Source organism: Melampsora larici-populina, assembly GCF_000204055.1.
Source record: "Melampsora larici-populina 98AG31 unplaced genomic scaffold MELLAscaffold_83, whole genome shotgun sequence".
NCBI classification, from domain to species: Eukaryota; Fungi; Basidiomycota; class Pucciniomycetes; order Pucciniales; family Melampsoraceae; genus Melampsora; species Melampsora laricis-populina.
The window spans coordinates 41,398-59,443 of NW_006768847.1; the positions used below are offsets into that span (position 1 = coordinate 41,398).

The 18,046-nt window shown below is 44.0% G+C and overlaps 1 protein-coding gene across 1 annotated transcript; it reads right to left on the reverse strand.

The window, feature by feature from the left end:
* Positions 1-2,797: 2,797 nt before the first annotated feature.
* MELLADRAFT_69174 (uncharacterized protein) lies at positions 2,798-5,004 on the reverse strand (the record flags this gene model as incomplete). The annotated part of the gene is made up of 5 exons (XM_007418029.1): positions 2,798-3,718; positions 3,782-4,251; positions 4,315-4,670; positions 4,743-4,856; positions 4,925-5,004. 5 exons carry the CDS (start codon positions 5,002-5,004, stop codon positions 2,798-2,800), a joined length of 1,941 nt encoding a protein of 646 aa, XP_007418091.1.
* Between the last annotated feature and the right edge of the window lie 13,042 nt (positions 5,005-18,046).

The window sequence follows — 18,046 nt, forward strand, 5'->3', positions numbered from 1 at the left end:
AAGGTTGTACATTATGAAACCAATGATTCTGCGTCGAATGAATTATCACACACCTAATTCTGACAAGTTTTACCATATGTAATTAACTGAAAACTCCCATTTTTGATGAATTTTGACTATTTTCACGTCTAATAATGATTTTCCTTCTATCAAAAGATCATTCCACAGCACTCCAATCAATCACACAGCATTAAAATCCTTCTGAAAAACTCTTGGCGCAATCAATCCATCAATGACATCACTACACAGGAATTAATACCATAGTACCCTTCTTCGAAATTTCCCTTTTCTTGAATAACTTCACACCTCCCTTATCAATCCTCATGATGAAAGTTGCTGATGACTAATGTGATCCTTCTCTTTCACAATAAAACCTTCCTGAACAAATATCTCTTCTAATAATAAGCTAAAACCATTCTCCAAACTTTCATACCCATATTTTCGAATTTTTCTTCACTCTTAAATGTTCTTATCAATTGCTTATGTAAATATATGATTTGAAAGATAATGAAATGAAGATTATAAATCAACTATGATAGCCTTGATTACTAATAACTTCAATAATAATAGTGCCTTTGACCAAAAACTCGAATTTTCACATAATTTTTAAATTTTTTGCTTAAGTAGAGATCTTGCTCACCACAACGTCAACAGATGCTAATAGTCAGGACCAGGTTGAGCGGCCGGCAACTCGACTAGCCTTGATCTGTCACCTACGTCGACCTCGACCTTCGCATGCATAAATTTCTCATGTCATGTTGATGTCTGGCGCTAAAGCAAGAATCATCAGGTTGCATGGGGTCCAACGCTTCCCTCCAGTCAACCTTTTCCCCCTCTTCCCATCAAAAATTTCTATTTTCGAAAAACCGTGTATTCCTCCTGTTTTCCTTTTTCGTTTGATGGGATTTCGCAAATACTCCGCCGACCTCAAACTCGCCGCCACCAAAATGTCACTTGAAAACCGTTCCTTAGCCGACATCAATCAAACCCTTGATCACAGCATCTCACCCCGGTCTCTTGCCCGCTGGAAGGAATTATACGAGAACACCAATAATGTTGTTCGAGATCCAGCTGACTACAAGATCCGTGGCCGACCACATCTCTCATCTGACAATCAACTCAATATATTACGAGACATTGTCCTTAAGAACCCCGATATGTATCTCGATGAGGTTCAGGCTCAGTTGGAACTAGTTACAGGCGTCAGGGTTTCCAAAACAACCATTGGCGACGAGCTGCACGAGCGTCTTGGCCTCTCTTTGCTGGTCACCAGGGGTGTTCATCACAAGCAATCAATTCGGGACCGTGCAACTTTCATCAGGACTGTCGCTGGAATACCACCCGAATGTTTCGTTTTCATAGGTAAGGGTTTCCTTCAGTCACGGATAATGCTTGTGTTCGAACGCTTATCAGGCCTCCTTGGTTTCTTTCCAGATGAGTCTGGTGTGGTTGGGCGAGACGTGTTACATCCGCGCTCATGGGCCCCCAGAGGTACCAGAACGGTTCGAACCAAGCGCTACGGCGATAGTGATCATTGGACAATCTTGCCTGCAGTTGGGGAACAAGGGATGATAGCGGGGGTTGTGGTCAAGGGGTCAGTGGAACGGATCCACGTTGAGATGTTTCTCAAGCGACATTTGGTGGGTCTTTTTGGCCTTTAACTTCTTATAATTGTTACTCATGCTTGTTTAATTTTGTATTTCATTGATAGCTACCTGTTATGAATGCGTACCCAGCTGCAAACTCGGTCCTGGTACTTGATAATGCCAAGATTCATCATGGTGGTGATATAGAAGATATATGTCGTGAGAAAGGCATACTTCTCGTTTATCTACCAGCCTATTCTCCCGATCTCAACCCAATCGAGAAGGCTTTTGCCGCTATGAAAAAGAGACTTCAGAGGGAAAAAGTCTGGCATTTAATAAACAATAAAGCTACTTATCTACTCCGTTTGGCGGGTAGGGTGATGACATGAAGGCTAATGCAACCATTAATCGTCAACAGTGGTTATACCACGGACTACTATTGGGACCAGTAAAACGCCAGGTTTGATGACTGAATCAGTCGTCCTACATATGAGTCGCAGCACCATAGGCTATGTTCTTCTCTCGCAAGATTTTGCTTCTAAAAAAGACTGGTTTTTTTTCTCTTGAAAGTCATTGTTCTTTCTCTTACGTTTGTTTACCCAAATATGAGAATCTTTACCCGTTGTTGTTCCTTGCTTAATCCGTTGTTTCGCGTCTTGTCCGGGGTGTGATCGGTTCTTTTTTTGCGTATGAAAGATATGGCTTAGTTCCTCAACTAACAGTCCCACGTGCCCCATGATTGAGTCAACCAGTTAGAAAAAAAAACCACCAGCAAAACTTTGCTCTGGGCCTTATCAACTTAGAATGAACTTGCGATTCTTATGCAATTGCATCGGGTGTCCCTCATCAAATCGGCAAAAAAAAACCTAACATCTTTCTGCATTTCAGGGGCGGTGTGATTGACCGGTATCGAGATTGAACATCCTTTTGATGTCAAAGGATGTTCAATCTAATGATTGAATACACTTGTGTATTCAATCGTTTGGGAGGCACAGTTGGGGAAATCAAAAGCCATTGAATTCCCAAGGCGCATATGGCCTATCAGACTGCAGACAAATTAGACATAAACAAAGGCTCTCAGGAGGTCGCACACATATTTATAGAAAAAAAAAAACATCGATTTCGCACACAAGAGTTTTTTAGAGGAAAAACAAAGAAAATGGGCAATTGCCCTTTGGGAGACGGGGTTTTTGATGGCTGGGGTTACTTGATTAACAGCCGCCTGAACGACTAGGTCCAGCGCGAGGAGCAGAGTAAGGGATGCGACTGGGACCAGCTTGAGGTGCAGTAGGAGTGGATTGGCTGGTTTCGGCGAAACGGCGAGTCTTTGAGTTGTTAGAAACTTTGCAAGGGGTCGCGGTGGCGAAGGGGGCGAATTCCTTCTTGAGATGTTGGTAGAACATACGACTTTGCGCAAATAGCTTCATAGCCATCCCCCAAGTGATTCCTAACTTCAATAGGTCGCGGATGTCCATCAAATCAGGGAATAAGAATTGATTGAAATTCTCGATGTGGTGATCGCCTAACAACTCGGCCAGTTCGGCAACAAAGTAAGGGGCTACCCCAGCGTAATCTAAGAACTCTTCCAGAGTGCAGTATTTCTTGAGTTCCTCGAGTTCCTCACGATTAACTCGTATATGATACCCCTGGCATTCGGAGTATCCGCCGGGTTTATCGAGATGGAAAACGTCAAAGTCGGGGCCTTTGAGCCTTTTGGCAGAGGGTGGCGGAGCCGCTGTTGACAGTGGTCTTTTGACGTCCGTCCACTCGAATCCTTTGAGATACATTGGGGGGTTTTCTAAATCCACACCCGCTTTTGACTCGGCCTGAAGAGATACACCATCAGCAATTGTATCAAGGTTAAGGAGATATAGATAGGATCTCACCATCTCTTGAGCCCATTTGTGCAAGTGCTCATAGTTCATCTGCATAAATTTGGAAGCTTCATTCGGTTTATACACACGCCATCCCTCGCGACTGTGGTTGTCGAGGCTACCATATTCTTTAATGATGGCTTCAAGGTTGACTTGGATAGGGTCGAGAGGAATTGCATTGGTGAGTTGAGACGAAGTGAGCGGAACGTTGTTCATGGCACTCATAGCTTTGAGCCTGGTTTGTGCCATCGCAATCTTCTGCAAAAGAGGTAAAAATTCAGTGATAAAGAAAATATGAACCCCAGCAGAACAGGTACTTACAGTGTCGGCCATTTTTGCTGATTTGGCTGGATCGGCCATAGAAATCGTGATTCCGGCCTCCTTCAATGGCGCAAGCTGCATTCCCGCAAAGAAGTCTTGGGCATCCTGATTGGAGACGAGTTTCCGACCCTTGCTCCGACTGAAGACGTCGTGTTGATTGATATAAGCGCTGATGATTACAGAGCCACTAGCGTCCGCTAATTTAAAGATTGCACCGTTCCCACCAGGGGGAGCATCTTGGTCAATGGTATCAGCCACGGTGAGAAGGATTTGTTTCAGGGCAACAAAATCGTTGTTGTTGATGTCGATGATTTTCGTGGTTGGCTCAATCCTATACGCCATCCATTTCCCGACACTGTTTTTCAATTTTTGGACGGAGGTTTTGAGGGGATTGACACCTTTTTCAGTGTACATCAAATGAGAAAGCTTGACATTATAAGATCCCATGACGTTCACTTCCACCATCGGGCCTGTATACATCATGTGGGTAGTTAGATGGTAGAAGTCAGACGGGTGAAAAGATCAAGACTGACCTTTGCCTTTGTCGGTTGATTGAATCACAAGATCGTCAGAGTCGTTGGAAGCCTGAGAACCGACTGGCATCGTATTTTCTTTGTGACGGGATTGTGTTGGCGTAGCAAGATCTGAACGCATGGTGGCTTCAAAAATCCACACAGAGGAGCTTTTGACAGGGTAATTCCAGTCAAAATCGTCAAGCTCGTCCAGCTCATCACCGCTATCCATGTCGAGATGAATGGTATTGGGCTGGGCGACGCTGGTAACAACAGGACTCGCTGATTTCGGAGTCCAACCTGCTTGAGTGACATGGCCTAAGTTTGCCATGGTCACACTGCTGGCGTATCGGTTGGCCCCAGGGTGAACGTAAGGCCTACAACAATCACCGCACAGATCAGTCATAGTGTCAAAGTCAAACAAAACATCAAAAAGAAACCAATCTCACCTCTTCAACACTTCGCTGTAACTCGCAGGAGTCGCCAATGGCGCCGTTTGGTGGCCTAAGGAGCTGAACACCATGTTGCCTGAGACACCATGACCGCTAGGATGCACAAGAGGGCTAGAAAAAAACAACCAAAGAATTAGAAAAAGAATTTTCATCCACCAAGAGACAAAAAAAAACCATACCCCAATAAGGGTCCATTGTAGTCGATACCAGATGGCTTCATGATGTTGTTGGCGAGGAAAGAAGCGTCTTGAGATGACATTGTAGAGATTTTCAGACGTATTTGATGAAATGAAAGGGTTTTTAAAAACGGGAGATGTGGTCGATTTGAAATGAGACGAATACGAGTTTTTTTGATGAAAGAAATCTTTGATTGAACCAGGGGAAGAAAGTCGACTTGAGGGATGCGTTTGACCCCATCGAAATTGACCAATTGTAGCTGAGGGTGTGGTTCGTTTGGATTGGCACCAGAATTCATGGTGACAAGACAAATTCATGCAAGGTTGAGGTCGAGGTCGAGGGCATGCTGCAGCTGTTGTAGCCAGCTTTGCCTAGCTTCTTTCCGGTAAAGCAACCCGGTTGTGTACAGCGGATTTCCGGCCGCTCGACCCGGGCCCGGTTGACATGGCGCACGTTCTTCTAGGACTTTTGAAAACTTGCGATGTGGCAACCTTTTCCGGTTTGACTGTAATTTAGATACAACTGATACAGAGCTATAGTGAAATCATAGTTTTTCATTATGTACGCGCCTTTTTGCTGCTTCAAAACTTTGAAGCCCTATGAGGGAGGCCCCCTCCAAATACAAAGTCTAACTTTGTGATTGCAATACATTGTTGTATTGCTTGTGTTGTACACCCACTTCGGTAAAAAAAGTTGCATTAATAATCTAATGCAACTTTTACATCACGGTGAGAAAAATTCTCACCGTGTATGTATATGTAAAATCACACAAGAGTTTGATTGCTGGAGACGTTTGGTAACCAGATAGAAAGTGACATGCAATCAACTTCTCAAGACCATCGATTACAATGATGTCTGTTACGAGTTGGTAAACAAGATCATTGGCTTCATCAAGTTCAATGATCAACGAAATCTCACTCTCCAATCATCACTCTCAACTTATCATTGTACCAGCTCTCGCTTGTAAACTTCAGTTCTTTTATGAACATTTTAAACTTTTGAACGTGATGATTGCGATGAAATTTGAATTCAATAAGTTTCAATGAAAAATGGAAAACAGTTAAGATGAAAAGTTGAATCACAAAAAGTTAGGTTGGATGGTCAAGAAGCAGATAGTTGATGAGTTTGACAGGTTTTGAATTTGGAAAGTTCGAGAGTGATTGAGGTTGAGGTGAGGATGAGATGATGTTGGTTGTGATAAGCGATAAAAAACGGACAAGTACGAGAAAATCAAGTAATACGTTGATCAGAAGAGAGTGATGCAAGAGGTCGCAGTTGCATTCATTTGAAAATTATGGTGTTCAAACATGCGCAAGAAATTTGCAAGTTGCGAGAAAGTTCTGTGCAAGTTCTTTTAAACATCTTGCATAGAACTTGCACAAAACTTGCAGACTTAAGAAAGTTATGTGTGAACCTGGGCTTCCCCGCTTTGAGGACTCAGTTTGCCCTTGATGAGAAAGGGTAAATACATACAGCACGGGGTTGTGAAAAAATCAATTAAGCAAGATCCGTGCAAGATTTCTTGCACGGATCTTGCACGGATCTTGCACATCGGTTTTGCAAATTTCTTGCACATTTGAACACCATAAATGTTCGACTTTTAGTCGTTTTCAAGAATGCTCACAATTTTTGCACATATGTGCAGAAATCCGTGTATCTCTTTTGTTGCATTTTTGTTTACCGAACGAGATTTTTGGGTGACATATGCGACCAAAAATCAGTGCAGCTTTTTGGTGGTGCGCAGTCGGTCGCCCACGCACCTGTGTCACAATAAATGCATGGACTCAACCCGAAGAAAAAGTGAGCAATCATTTCGGCTTGTATCCGAAAGTTTGCAGACAGATGCATCCCAGATGCACAGAGACATCTGCTCAACCTTTATAAACACCAAGTCAAAGTCCTCTACCACACCAAACAAGTATGTAAACATTGCTCAGACAGTCTCAGGAGCACTCTAGAGTACATATGGACTTTTTTACTACAATTCCAGAGGTTTGCCCTTTTCACATACTCAGAGGGATTTATAGGCGTCCAGATGAATCTGACATGGCTACACATTGTGATTCAGACTGTCCCCGCGTGCACAATCAGATCAATCTGACTGTCCAGAGCACATGATGCTCTCAATGATATGGACGTACCCACTCAGATGCATCTGAGTCAGAAGAATCTGAAACCTCCCCGTCAAAATTCACTCCCCCCAGATTCAGATCAATCTGACTTTTCACAGTACAACATGTTCTCAATCATGATAGCCAGACCTTCTGATTGACGTACCCAGATGCATCTGGTTATGCTAACCGGACAAGAATCAGATCAGTCTGCCTTGTCCAGCTCTAGTCATGCGGCACTAGGATACCCAGATGCATCTGGTTGCCTGAATCAGCCAGATCTTCCAGTCAACATATCCAGATGCATCTGGCTCAGATAAATTCAACACTTGCACACCAAGATTCCCTCACTCCCAGATTCAGATCAATCTGACTATCTGCCTTGTCCAGCTCTAGTCATGCGGCACTAGGATACTCAGATGCATCTGGTTGCCTGAATCAGCCAGATCTTCCAGTCAACATATCCAGATGCATCTGGCTCAGATAAATTCAACACTTGCACACCAAGATTCCCTCACTCCCAGATTCAGATCAATCTGACTATTCAGAGAACATGTACCTGATAGCTGGACTTTCTGATTGACATACCCAGATGCATCTGGTTACGCCGGCCAAGAAATATCCATCCACTCATGTCGTCCACATCGCTCACATCACAATCCCATTAGTATATCACCATTGGACGTTCTCACTTCTGAAGGGCTATCTGGCGCCAAAGTTTGTTAAACAGAAATCAATTCCAATTGAAAACGGGTAGGCCAGGCACTGCGGCTACAAGAGAAAGTAGAAACAAAAAATAGAAGAAGAGATAGAGGGCTGGCAGATAAATTTGAAAAAGAGTTAAAAAAAACTAGAAAACAAAACAAATTTTGATCAACTATTCTTTGTCGTTGTCATCATCCTCAATCTCAATCTCATCACCCTCCATTGATCCATCATCATCATCATCATCTAAATCGTCATCTAAATCATCATCATCCTCATCTAAATCAACTTCTTGATCTTCATCTTCGCTATATTCGGTGTCTTCTTCCTCATCTCCGTCAACAAATTCAGCCGACTTTATTTTCTTCTTACGCTTTCCATCCTTGGTTTTGTTAGTTTTTGATTGAATGGATTTCGATTTCTTGGATGCAATAGATTTTGAATTCTCGGATGCTGCCAACGGTTCTAACCTAAAATGCTCACTATTCAAGTCATCAAGCCATTCCTGTCGATGAACCTTGGTCATTGCCTTGTGACCAACTCTCAAGTCATCCTCACTGAGTTTGGACCCAGGCGCTTGCACAATTTTAACCGGAATATTGCGCTTGATAAGACCTTCAATTGGATCACCGGTGAGAGGAAATTGTTTACCTCTAGTCGGGCTGTATCCCAGTACGTCAACTACAAATAAAGGAGACATTGCATATCAGCAAAATTGAAAGTACAAATATTTAGGTCAAAGTTGGACATACCAAGTCTTTCATTCAAAAGGTTTGCCAGTTGGGTCTTCAGCAGATCACTCGGTTGCACCTTACTGGAAATGGTTCCAGTAGGTATCTTCTTTTTTTTTGATTGGCTAGCCTTAGAAATCGCGTTGATCATCGACTAGCCCTGAGCCACTGTTGCAAATACAGGAGTGAGGCCGATTTCGCGATCAGCCCAATTGGTGACAGCAGGTATTGCTGAGTATTCTCTGGACCATCCAGGACCAGAGTTTTTGCTTGGCGTGTGAGCGCTTGAAGCCAGGAAAATGTATTTGAACTTCAAGCGCTCGCCATCGCGGGCAATCTAGGAAAAAACGAAGTAATTAAGATTGGATGCCAATGATGAGATGGATGAAGCAAGGTGTAAAATAAGTGAAGGACTTACAATTTTTGCGAGATGACAAACACGCTGCAAAGACCGTCCATTGAGATCCTTGTCCGCCGGTAGTCTTCCTTCCTTCCTCAAGACTTTCTCGTGTGCGACAAGCTCTTCATAAATTGGGCAATACTTTTCCTCGTCCTCCGGACTAAGTAAAGGAAAAGTAGGGGTGTTTGATTCGTCGTTGGCCGGGTTGTCAAGATCGGGAATACCAGCCAACACAAAGAAGTGGGTACGATTAAAAAAACGACGTTCTTCGGGACCATAAGTTCTCCAGATTCTACCAGCTTCTTTGTTCCTAATCTTCAATGTGTCACCACCACCTCCTTTCTTAGGCACTATTAAAATGAACAACACAGTAACATTTGTTAAGTAATGAATGGCACAATAGGTCCAAATTTACGTACTTTTGAGCGCGATCACCGCTTTAGAATAAGCCAAAAACCTGAGGTAGTTATCGCGAGGGCGTGTGGGACTGCCTTCGCCACTGATGATCGAATGAATATTGTAAGCATCTAAACAAGACAAGTTTGAAAAGCAGAGACTTAGATGTTACTTACAGTTCTTCCTCGAGTGTACTATGTTTGATTTTCCCGATCGCAGCCAGGAACAACTTGGTCTTCTGATATTGGAGCTTTGCAAGTCTAGCCTCAGCAAGGATGTTGACCGGAATACAAGATACAGTCTTGGTTCGAGCATCAACGACTCCTTGAAGGCGTGTCATGGGCCACGCTTTTCCATGTTGGCAATGATTCTCAAGAGTGATGGTCGAGTCAAAGATCTCGACATCTTCGGCAGGTGGCGTGGTGGGCGGAGCGCGATTTGCAACAGTCCCACCAACTGGGGAATCGGGTCCAGGTGCTGCTGGAGAATCCGGCTGGGGTAACGGTGGGGGTAACTGAGCTGGCTGAGTTTCAGGTTGATTGTTTTGCTTTGAGTCTGGCCCCGTTTTACGTTTCTTCTGGTTTCAAGAGTTTCCTTTGGATTCATTTGCACGTTTTGGGGCCGGCTGTGATTGCGAATTGGTTTCCGTGGGGTCTTGCTGCGCAGTGGAAGCTGAAACCCTAGAGCGTGTGTAAGATCCTCGAAAGGATCTTCACTAAGGTTGGCTCTGACGGGAACAAGGTTCCAAAGTTAATCTAAAAACCCAACTATGTATTCCGAAATCCGACAACTAGCTCCATCCGAAGGGTATTCGGTGCAGAAAGGATCTTCATGGAGCTAGGGCGTTTGTGAGTACAAGTAATCCGGCGCCCTCTCTAAGTCCATATGTCTAACCCATAAGTCTACATGTAACACCTTACATCCCTCCCCTCCTAAGAAAAAGAATTTTGAAAAATAAATAAAAATCAACTGAAAAAAAAGAAAAAAAAATGGCATAACTCGCCCCAAAAAATTGACCATGACTCGTCCCTAGTGCAATTAGAAAGAAAACTAAAAAAAATTGAAAATGTATCGCAACCTGAAAATTAAAATTCGAAAAAGGAAAAGAAAAAATTGAAAAGCACCCAGAAAACAAAAAAAGGACCTGATATTTTTCCACCTATATTGCTCCTTGATGAATATCTTTGAAGTAATTGAATAATTAAAATATTGAAGTCTTGATGTAATTAAATAATGAAAATCTTGAAGTCTTGATCTTAATCTCGTAATTTGTTCTTCGTTTATATGCTTCGTATCTATCGTGGAGAGGAAACAAGCCAGACGCCCGGTTCGGTGCTCACATGTGTGGCCAAGGTAATGTTTTATACACAATTTGATTTGGCGTAGTTGCCCGGCGGTGCATACTTATGGGAGGAACTTACTTTGACACCATTGTATCGCACTCCTCCTCCCTCCATCGGTACCTTTTCAGCTTTGATATGTGGAAGACGTCGTGGGATTTGTCGTTGTCGTCAAGCTTCAGTCGGAAGTTGCGGCCGTCATTCAGAATTTCCTTGACTTCATACGGTCCATCATAGCGGGGTCGTAGTTTTGATGTTGGTCTTCCATCCCCACCTACCACCTGCTGTCGATCTTTGCTGTCTATGAGTACCCAATCTCCCACATTCAGAACTTCGCCACTTCCATGCCGGCTGTTGTAGTGAACTGCTTGACTGATTCGACTGGTCCACAGCTTGTCGCGGTACTGTGCCCAAGCTGCTTGGCGTTCTTCAATCCATTTCGAGACGTCTGATCCGGTTGACTGTAAGTTTCCCGAGACTGGAAATAGTCGAGGTTTTCTACCGAAGACAAATTCGAAAGGTGAGACTCCTGTAGCCACATTCAGAGCGCTGTTGATTGCAAACTCGACCGCTGGTAACGAAGTGAACCAACGTCCGTGCTTACTGTCAACCATTTGTCGTAGAATTTGTACGATTGTCTTGTTCGACTTCTCACTCCGGCCGTCCGATTGTGGATGATAAGCTGTGGTGAGGTTGACTTTAATCTGCATTAATCGGTTGAGCTCCTGCCAAAAGCGCGATGTCCACGCTTTGTCTCGGTCGCCTATCATGCTTCTTGGAGCGCCGAAGATTGCTAACCAGGCTGCAAATAGACGTTGAGCTGTTTGTTCGGCTGTGTCGGTTTGGCGTGTTGGTATAGCTCGTACAAAGCCGGTAAGTCGGCAAGTGCACGACAGGATCATGTCGTAGCCTCTGACCTTTGGAAAGGGTCCGATGAAGTCAAGGCAGATGTCGTCCATTGGCAGTCGTGGTATGTCCGTGGCTTGCAGTCTCCCTGATGGTAGCGTCGTCCGGGCTTTCGATCTCTGGCAGCTGTCACAAGTTGATAGTAATGATTTGACGTCGTTCGCCATTTCAGGCCAAAAAAACTGGGCCCGTAATTGCGCGAGTGTTTTGAGTGTTCCTAGATGTCCCAGTGCTAGGTGCGTTTGTTGAATGAGTTGTTTACGCAAACCTCTCATTTCCGGGATGACTAATCTATTGTCAATGAACATTAGGTCTCCGCGCCATTCGGTGCCTTCTCGCAGCGGTAGCGTTTTGATCACTCGCTGGCAGAAAGAGTCTGTTTTGTATCCAGTCTTAATGATGTCAAGCGTTGTCTCGTCCAATGCTGAATCCATCTGCAGTGCGGCTACCTCATCTCTTCGTGATAATGCGTCTGCTACAGAATTCTCTTCACCTTTGATGTAATTGAAGTTAATGTCAAACTGAGAGAGTGTTTCTAACCATCTAGCTTGTCGTCTACTAATGTTCCGTTGAGACAAAAGGTGCGTGAGGGAGTGGTGATCTGACATGACGTTTATTTTCATTCCTAGTAGTAGCAGCTTCCACTTTTGTAGTGCATTAATAACAGCCAACAATTCTTGTTCGTGGACTGGGTAGTTACGTTCAGCTGGTGTCATTGTCCTGCTTTCGTATGCTATGGGCGATGACGTGTCCCATTTCTTTCCTTGAAATAGTGCCGCTCCTAGGCCGTGACCGCTGGCGTCTGTAAACAACCATATTGGCTCGTCAGATTCATAGTCCATCTTCTTGAGCACTGGAAGTGTAGTGATTATTCTCTTGATATTCTCAAATGCTTCGTCTTCCTTTTGCCCCCATTGGAATGGGTCATTTTTTCGTTTTGTGCTTGTCAGAGGCGAAAGAGTACCAACATAATGTGATAAACCGTCGATGAATTTTTTCAAAAACTGCACCGTGCCTAGAAATTTGAGCAGTTGTTTTTGTGATGATGGTGTCTTCCACTTTGCTAGCTTTTCGACTTTAGCATTGTCGGGGCAAACCCCTTCACCACTAATTTCATGTCCTAAGAAGTTGATCTTTGTCCGAAAAAGCTTGCTTTTTGCAGGTGAACAGTAAAGGTTTGCAGCTTTTAGCCGTCGTAAGACCTCCCTAACGTGTAACTCGTGCTCTTCTACTGAATTTGAAAAAACTACTACGTCGTCAATGTACACAACACAATATGTGCCAATGATATTGCCCAAGGCTTCTTCTACACGACTTTGGTGGGTTGCTGGTCCATTTGTAAGACCCATGTCCATGACTGTCCATTCGAATAATCCAAACGGGGTCTTCACTGCTGTCAGCGGTATGTCTTCTTCGCGCATTTGTGTTTGAAAAAATGAATTAATCTGATCTATTATTGAGTAAATCTTTCCGCTGCTCACAAGTCTGACCGCCTCATCCACGTTTGGTAGTGGACTTCTATCTTTGACCGTGTACTTGTTCAAAGTTCTATAGTCACACACCCACCTTGGTAGTGCATTGGGATCCTTTTTTGGGATAATCATTGAAGGTGACGCGTATTGGCTTGTTGATTTTCGTATTCTTCCTGCTTTCAGATGTTGTTCAATTAATTTGTTCCACGCAGGTAAATACTTCTGCGGATAATTGTACTGCTTCTCATTAATTACCACGTTTGGGTCCGTCAGGACAATCTTGTGTCTGACTTTTGAAGACGGGTTTTGCCCTTCAGGCGGGATGAAGTCATCTTCTTCATCATCGGCGACCGCTGGTAGCTCCTCAGGAAATAAATCCGCAAATTCTCTCAACACCTGCTCTTCGCGTTTCGATAGGTCTCGCGTACTTTCAACTCTTTCGAGGTTCTGGATAACACAAGCCACCATTGATTTTGTCATTGCATCTTTGATTTCACTCTTAACACTTTCCTCTAGTAGAACAGTCTTTGTGGGTACATGCGTGACGGAACGGTTATGAAGAGAAATATCTAGATGAAATTTTTGAAGGAAGGGCGTGCCTAGGATGATATCATATGAATTACCCAATGGTGCGACTTTGAAGAATGTTGACCCGAAACGTAACTTTGGATCGTCCGAACTAACGTTAGCGAAACAAAACTCGGTGATGATGTGAGGTTTACTCTCAGTAGAAATTGCGAGGCTCACCTCAATGGGTGCCACAAGTTTCCTACGAGGTATCCTTGCCCGTTTTGCTGTTGCCTCCGACATCAGGTTGGCTTCGGCTGCGGAATCAATGAGAGCACGCAGAGGAACACCATTAACTACCAGACGGAGAATGATAGACTTAGTGCGAGAATGCTCTTCTACGCACCCTGTGGTCTCCTCTTCCATATGAGCAATTAAAATCCTATCCGCCTCTTCGTAGCGTTGAATCTCTTTATCAAAGAGATCAGGTGCCGCAGAAGGTGATTCAATTTGTTCAATTGCTCTGACTGGTAATGGTGCAGCTGGTCGTCCGGCGGGTTTTTGTGTAGGTGCTCCTGCTGGTCTTGCTGAGGTCGTAGCGTTGACGTTGGTGTTGATAGTACGACGTGCAGGGCGCGGTCCAGGGTCGAAAACGCTCAACGGCGGTAGAGTGATGTAGGGTCCCTTGATTGGGCCTTGGCATTGAGGATTGCCGCATTTAGTTCGGCACGCTGAGCAAATTCCGAGGTGTCGTAGGTACTGGTGATAATGCCATGCTGCATCTGCTCGTTCCTCTACCGTTCGTCGATCATTGGACCAGGTCGAAGTCCTTGGCTGATTGTAGGGGCGTGCGTTGCTGGTTTGATTGAACGCTGGAACTTGGTTCGCGGTGACCTTCGGAACCAAGTTGCTGGCAACTAGTAAAGACCAGATGTCCGACGCTGCCGCAATGAATTCGAGCCATTTGAAGCGTTCCACCTTGAGTAATTTACGATCCGTCACCCATCTTTGAAAAACGTCAGGTGCGCCCCATACCACATACTCCGCTAAACCTTTCACCGTGATTGACGACTCTACCTCTATCAAGCTATACAAGTCCCTTGCGCGGTTAGCATAAGTCTTGAAATCTTCTTGAGCCTTCATCTTCAATTGTCTAATTGCTCTCTCAGTGTCGTACAGCCAACCCGTAGGTAATGTCTCCACCGCCATCGCATGCATAATTTCTCTCCATGACATCTCACTCAACTCAGCTTCCATACTTCTCAACCAATTTCCAGCCCGTGGCTCGACAACGATGCTTCCCAAGATCATAAGTCGTTCTTGCACGTCGTCTAGTCGCTTGAGTTTGAAGAACTGCTCAACAAGCCGTCGCCAGTTGAACAAGGCCGCAGGGCTTTCAGCAGGACCGGTGAATTTCGGTGCTTCGGAAAGTTTGATATCCCCTGCGCGGACTGCTTTGTCAGTTGGTGCCGTTGTCAAAGGTTGCACCAAGAATGAAACTCGACGGGCTGTCCCTGGTTGACTTTCTGGGATGAAACCTGTATGAATGGGTATGTTGATTGTGGGAGCAGGGACGGGAGCCGTATGAGCGGGTACATTAACGATTGGAGTCGCCGCGGGTGGATCGTCGATGTCGTCGGAGAGTAAATCCGTCTGTCCACCTGATATGTGTGTCAAGGCTGCGGATCCGCCAGAGTTGTGCACCGAATTTGGTGGTACTTGCATTTGTGGCGTGACTTGTGCGTCGCTCATGAGATTCCGTGGTGCCAGAGGAGTCGGCGTTTCCGCGTTGTTGAAATGAGAATGGTGGTGAGTGTTGCCTGCCGTGACGTTCGAACCCCCGCTACCTTGAGCCGTCGCGTCGTGTGATGCCAATAATTTCGACATTGATGCCTCCAAAGCCATGATACGAGACCGATCAGCTTGAAGTGTTGCTACTTCGGCTTGTAATCTAGCGATCAGTGCGTCCTTGTCTGCGTCTTCCTCCACCTCCGGCGCTTTGCCCTTGCTACCACTTCCTAGATCCATGGTGTTGGTCGGTTGTGGCGTGTAGATGAAACTACCAGGCGGTCTCGGGGTTTCGTCTCCTAGTTTGGAGTTAAAAAATTGTCGTACGATTCTACTGTCAGGGGTGATCAAAGGGTCCGAGGGGTCTGGTAGATTGGTAGCTGGTGTCGAAGTGGCGATTGGTGCTGGTGTTGTGCTAGCGAAAATAGTATAGTTACTCTCGGGGATGTCCGTAGGGGCTTCTGGCCGATAATTATATCGAGGAGGTGTCGGTGCGGCTGGGCTCTCAATTGTGGCTGGTCTTTGGCGTTGGCGTCTAATGATCTCTTCGGGGTCACTAAGGAAATTCGATGGTAAGTCGAATCCCATGAAGCGTCGGTTGTCAGTTGTCGTAGTGGTTCTCACGACAGGTGTCGATCAAACGATGTCGATAGATTCGAAATAAAAAAAGGAAATAAGGAATTGAAATGGAATCGCGTTGGGTTGATTGTGATAAAATAAGTTGATTGAATGTTTTTAGATTAAAAAAGTGTAAGATCCTCGAAAGGATCTTCACTAAGGTTGGCTCTGACGGGAACAAGGTTCCAAAGTTAATCTAAAAACCCAACTATGTATTCCGAAATCCGACAACTAGCTCCATCCGAAGGGTATTCGGTGCAGAAAGGATCTTCATGGAGCTAGGGCGTTTGTGAGTACAAGTAATCCGGCGCCCTCTCTAAGTCCATATGTCTAACCCATAAGTCTACATGTAACACCTTACAGCGTGTAGACCTCATGATGAATATAAGTTGATATAAAATATGTGGAAGGTGGAAGATACAATCAAATATAAGAGATTCAGATGGGATCTTATATGAGGCGATGTGATGTTATCTCCGATTGGGCAATGGCCCGGATGCATCTGGCCAAATATACACGTACGCTATGTACATGTGGCTTACGTCACCCTTCAGATTGATCTGACTGCGCAGCGTACAAGTAATGTTAGTGTACAGTTGAACCAGATAGGTCTGGCACCAGTCTGGCATCAATCGACTATTGTCAGTCCCAGACGCATCTGGAACTCCAGAAACATCTGGAAGAGTTGGCTAACCTAGTGTGATGCACGTGTTATCATCACACTAGGTCTAAATGGGATTTACCAGAGCCATCCGACATCTTTATGTAGGGCAAATAACAAAATACATTCCAGATTCATCTGGAATTGTCAGAAACTTACCAATACATATGACGAATCCTGCCACCCAGACCTAGTATGGTGCACGTGTTATCATCATATTAGGTCTAACTGATCCGAGATGACTCCACTCCAGGTACATCTGGAATTGTCATAACCTACTGTCGTCGGTAGTACCAATACATCTGACAGATTTTGCCACCCAGACCTAGTAGTGCACGTGTTATAATCATACTAGGTCTAGATGGATCAACTGATCCCAGGTTAATCTGGACATAGGTCTGGACAGGTGTATATGATTTTTGCCCCTCTCCACGTAGATTTAATCACTTTGTCTAAAAAGAGGATTCATCCGTATATGTATTCCCATGAATATTGAGGCAAATTCATCTGGACATAACCCCAATACATAATATAGAAACGGGGTTAATTGATCCAATATAATTTCAGATTGTACACGTAGGCCAAAACCATATTTATTGTTTGTACTACATAGTTTGTACTACATAGTTATTTTATAGTGCTCACACTATAAATAACATTCTACAGACACCCGTAAAATAGTTGAGTGTGTTCAAAAAGTGATTGAATTTGGAGTTCAGCATGAGACAATTGGTCCAGTATGTTGGTAAGCCCTGAGACCATTAGTGATTTTTTGTATTTCAGCGTATCTCTGCCAAAATTTATCCAAACATCATGATGCAAAAATGAAAGTTGCTCTAACAGGTATTTCAGATAGAGTGTAATTTGACACTGAACCCATATCTCTAAGTTTCAAGCGTCACACACATGATTTAGTGATGCTGCGGGGTGGTACAAGTGCCACAAACATATCATATCTTGTTCAATATTCATCCAAACATCATGATGCAAAAATGAAAGTTGCTCTAACAGGTATTTCAGATAGAGTGTAATTTGACAATGAACCCATATCTCTTGTCACTACAAGAAAGATAATATTTTCTGGGCAGAAAATTAAATTATTGATACACAAAAATATTGAGAGGCCAGGAGGAGAGCAAAAGATGAATAAAAATATGCATCTTGTTCCCTGCGTTGAGAGCTTCACTCTGCATATTTTTCCGTATTTTTACAGTGCATATTGATAAGTGTACTAACAATAAACCTTCACAATCATCCAATTACAACCTGTAACAAGCACTGAAATTTGGCTCATTAGTGTTTAGAGAAACTTTTGATTTCTGAAAATACTCATAACTTTTTCAATTCCGGTCCAAAACGCTCGATTTTGGGTGCATTGGTAAGCTGGAATTGTCCTCCAAATAGTTCATAACAGGACCACACAGCATGCTGGTCTGCTAGAAAAGATATCATCTTTTTTATACATTTGTACATACAGATCTATGGAATG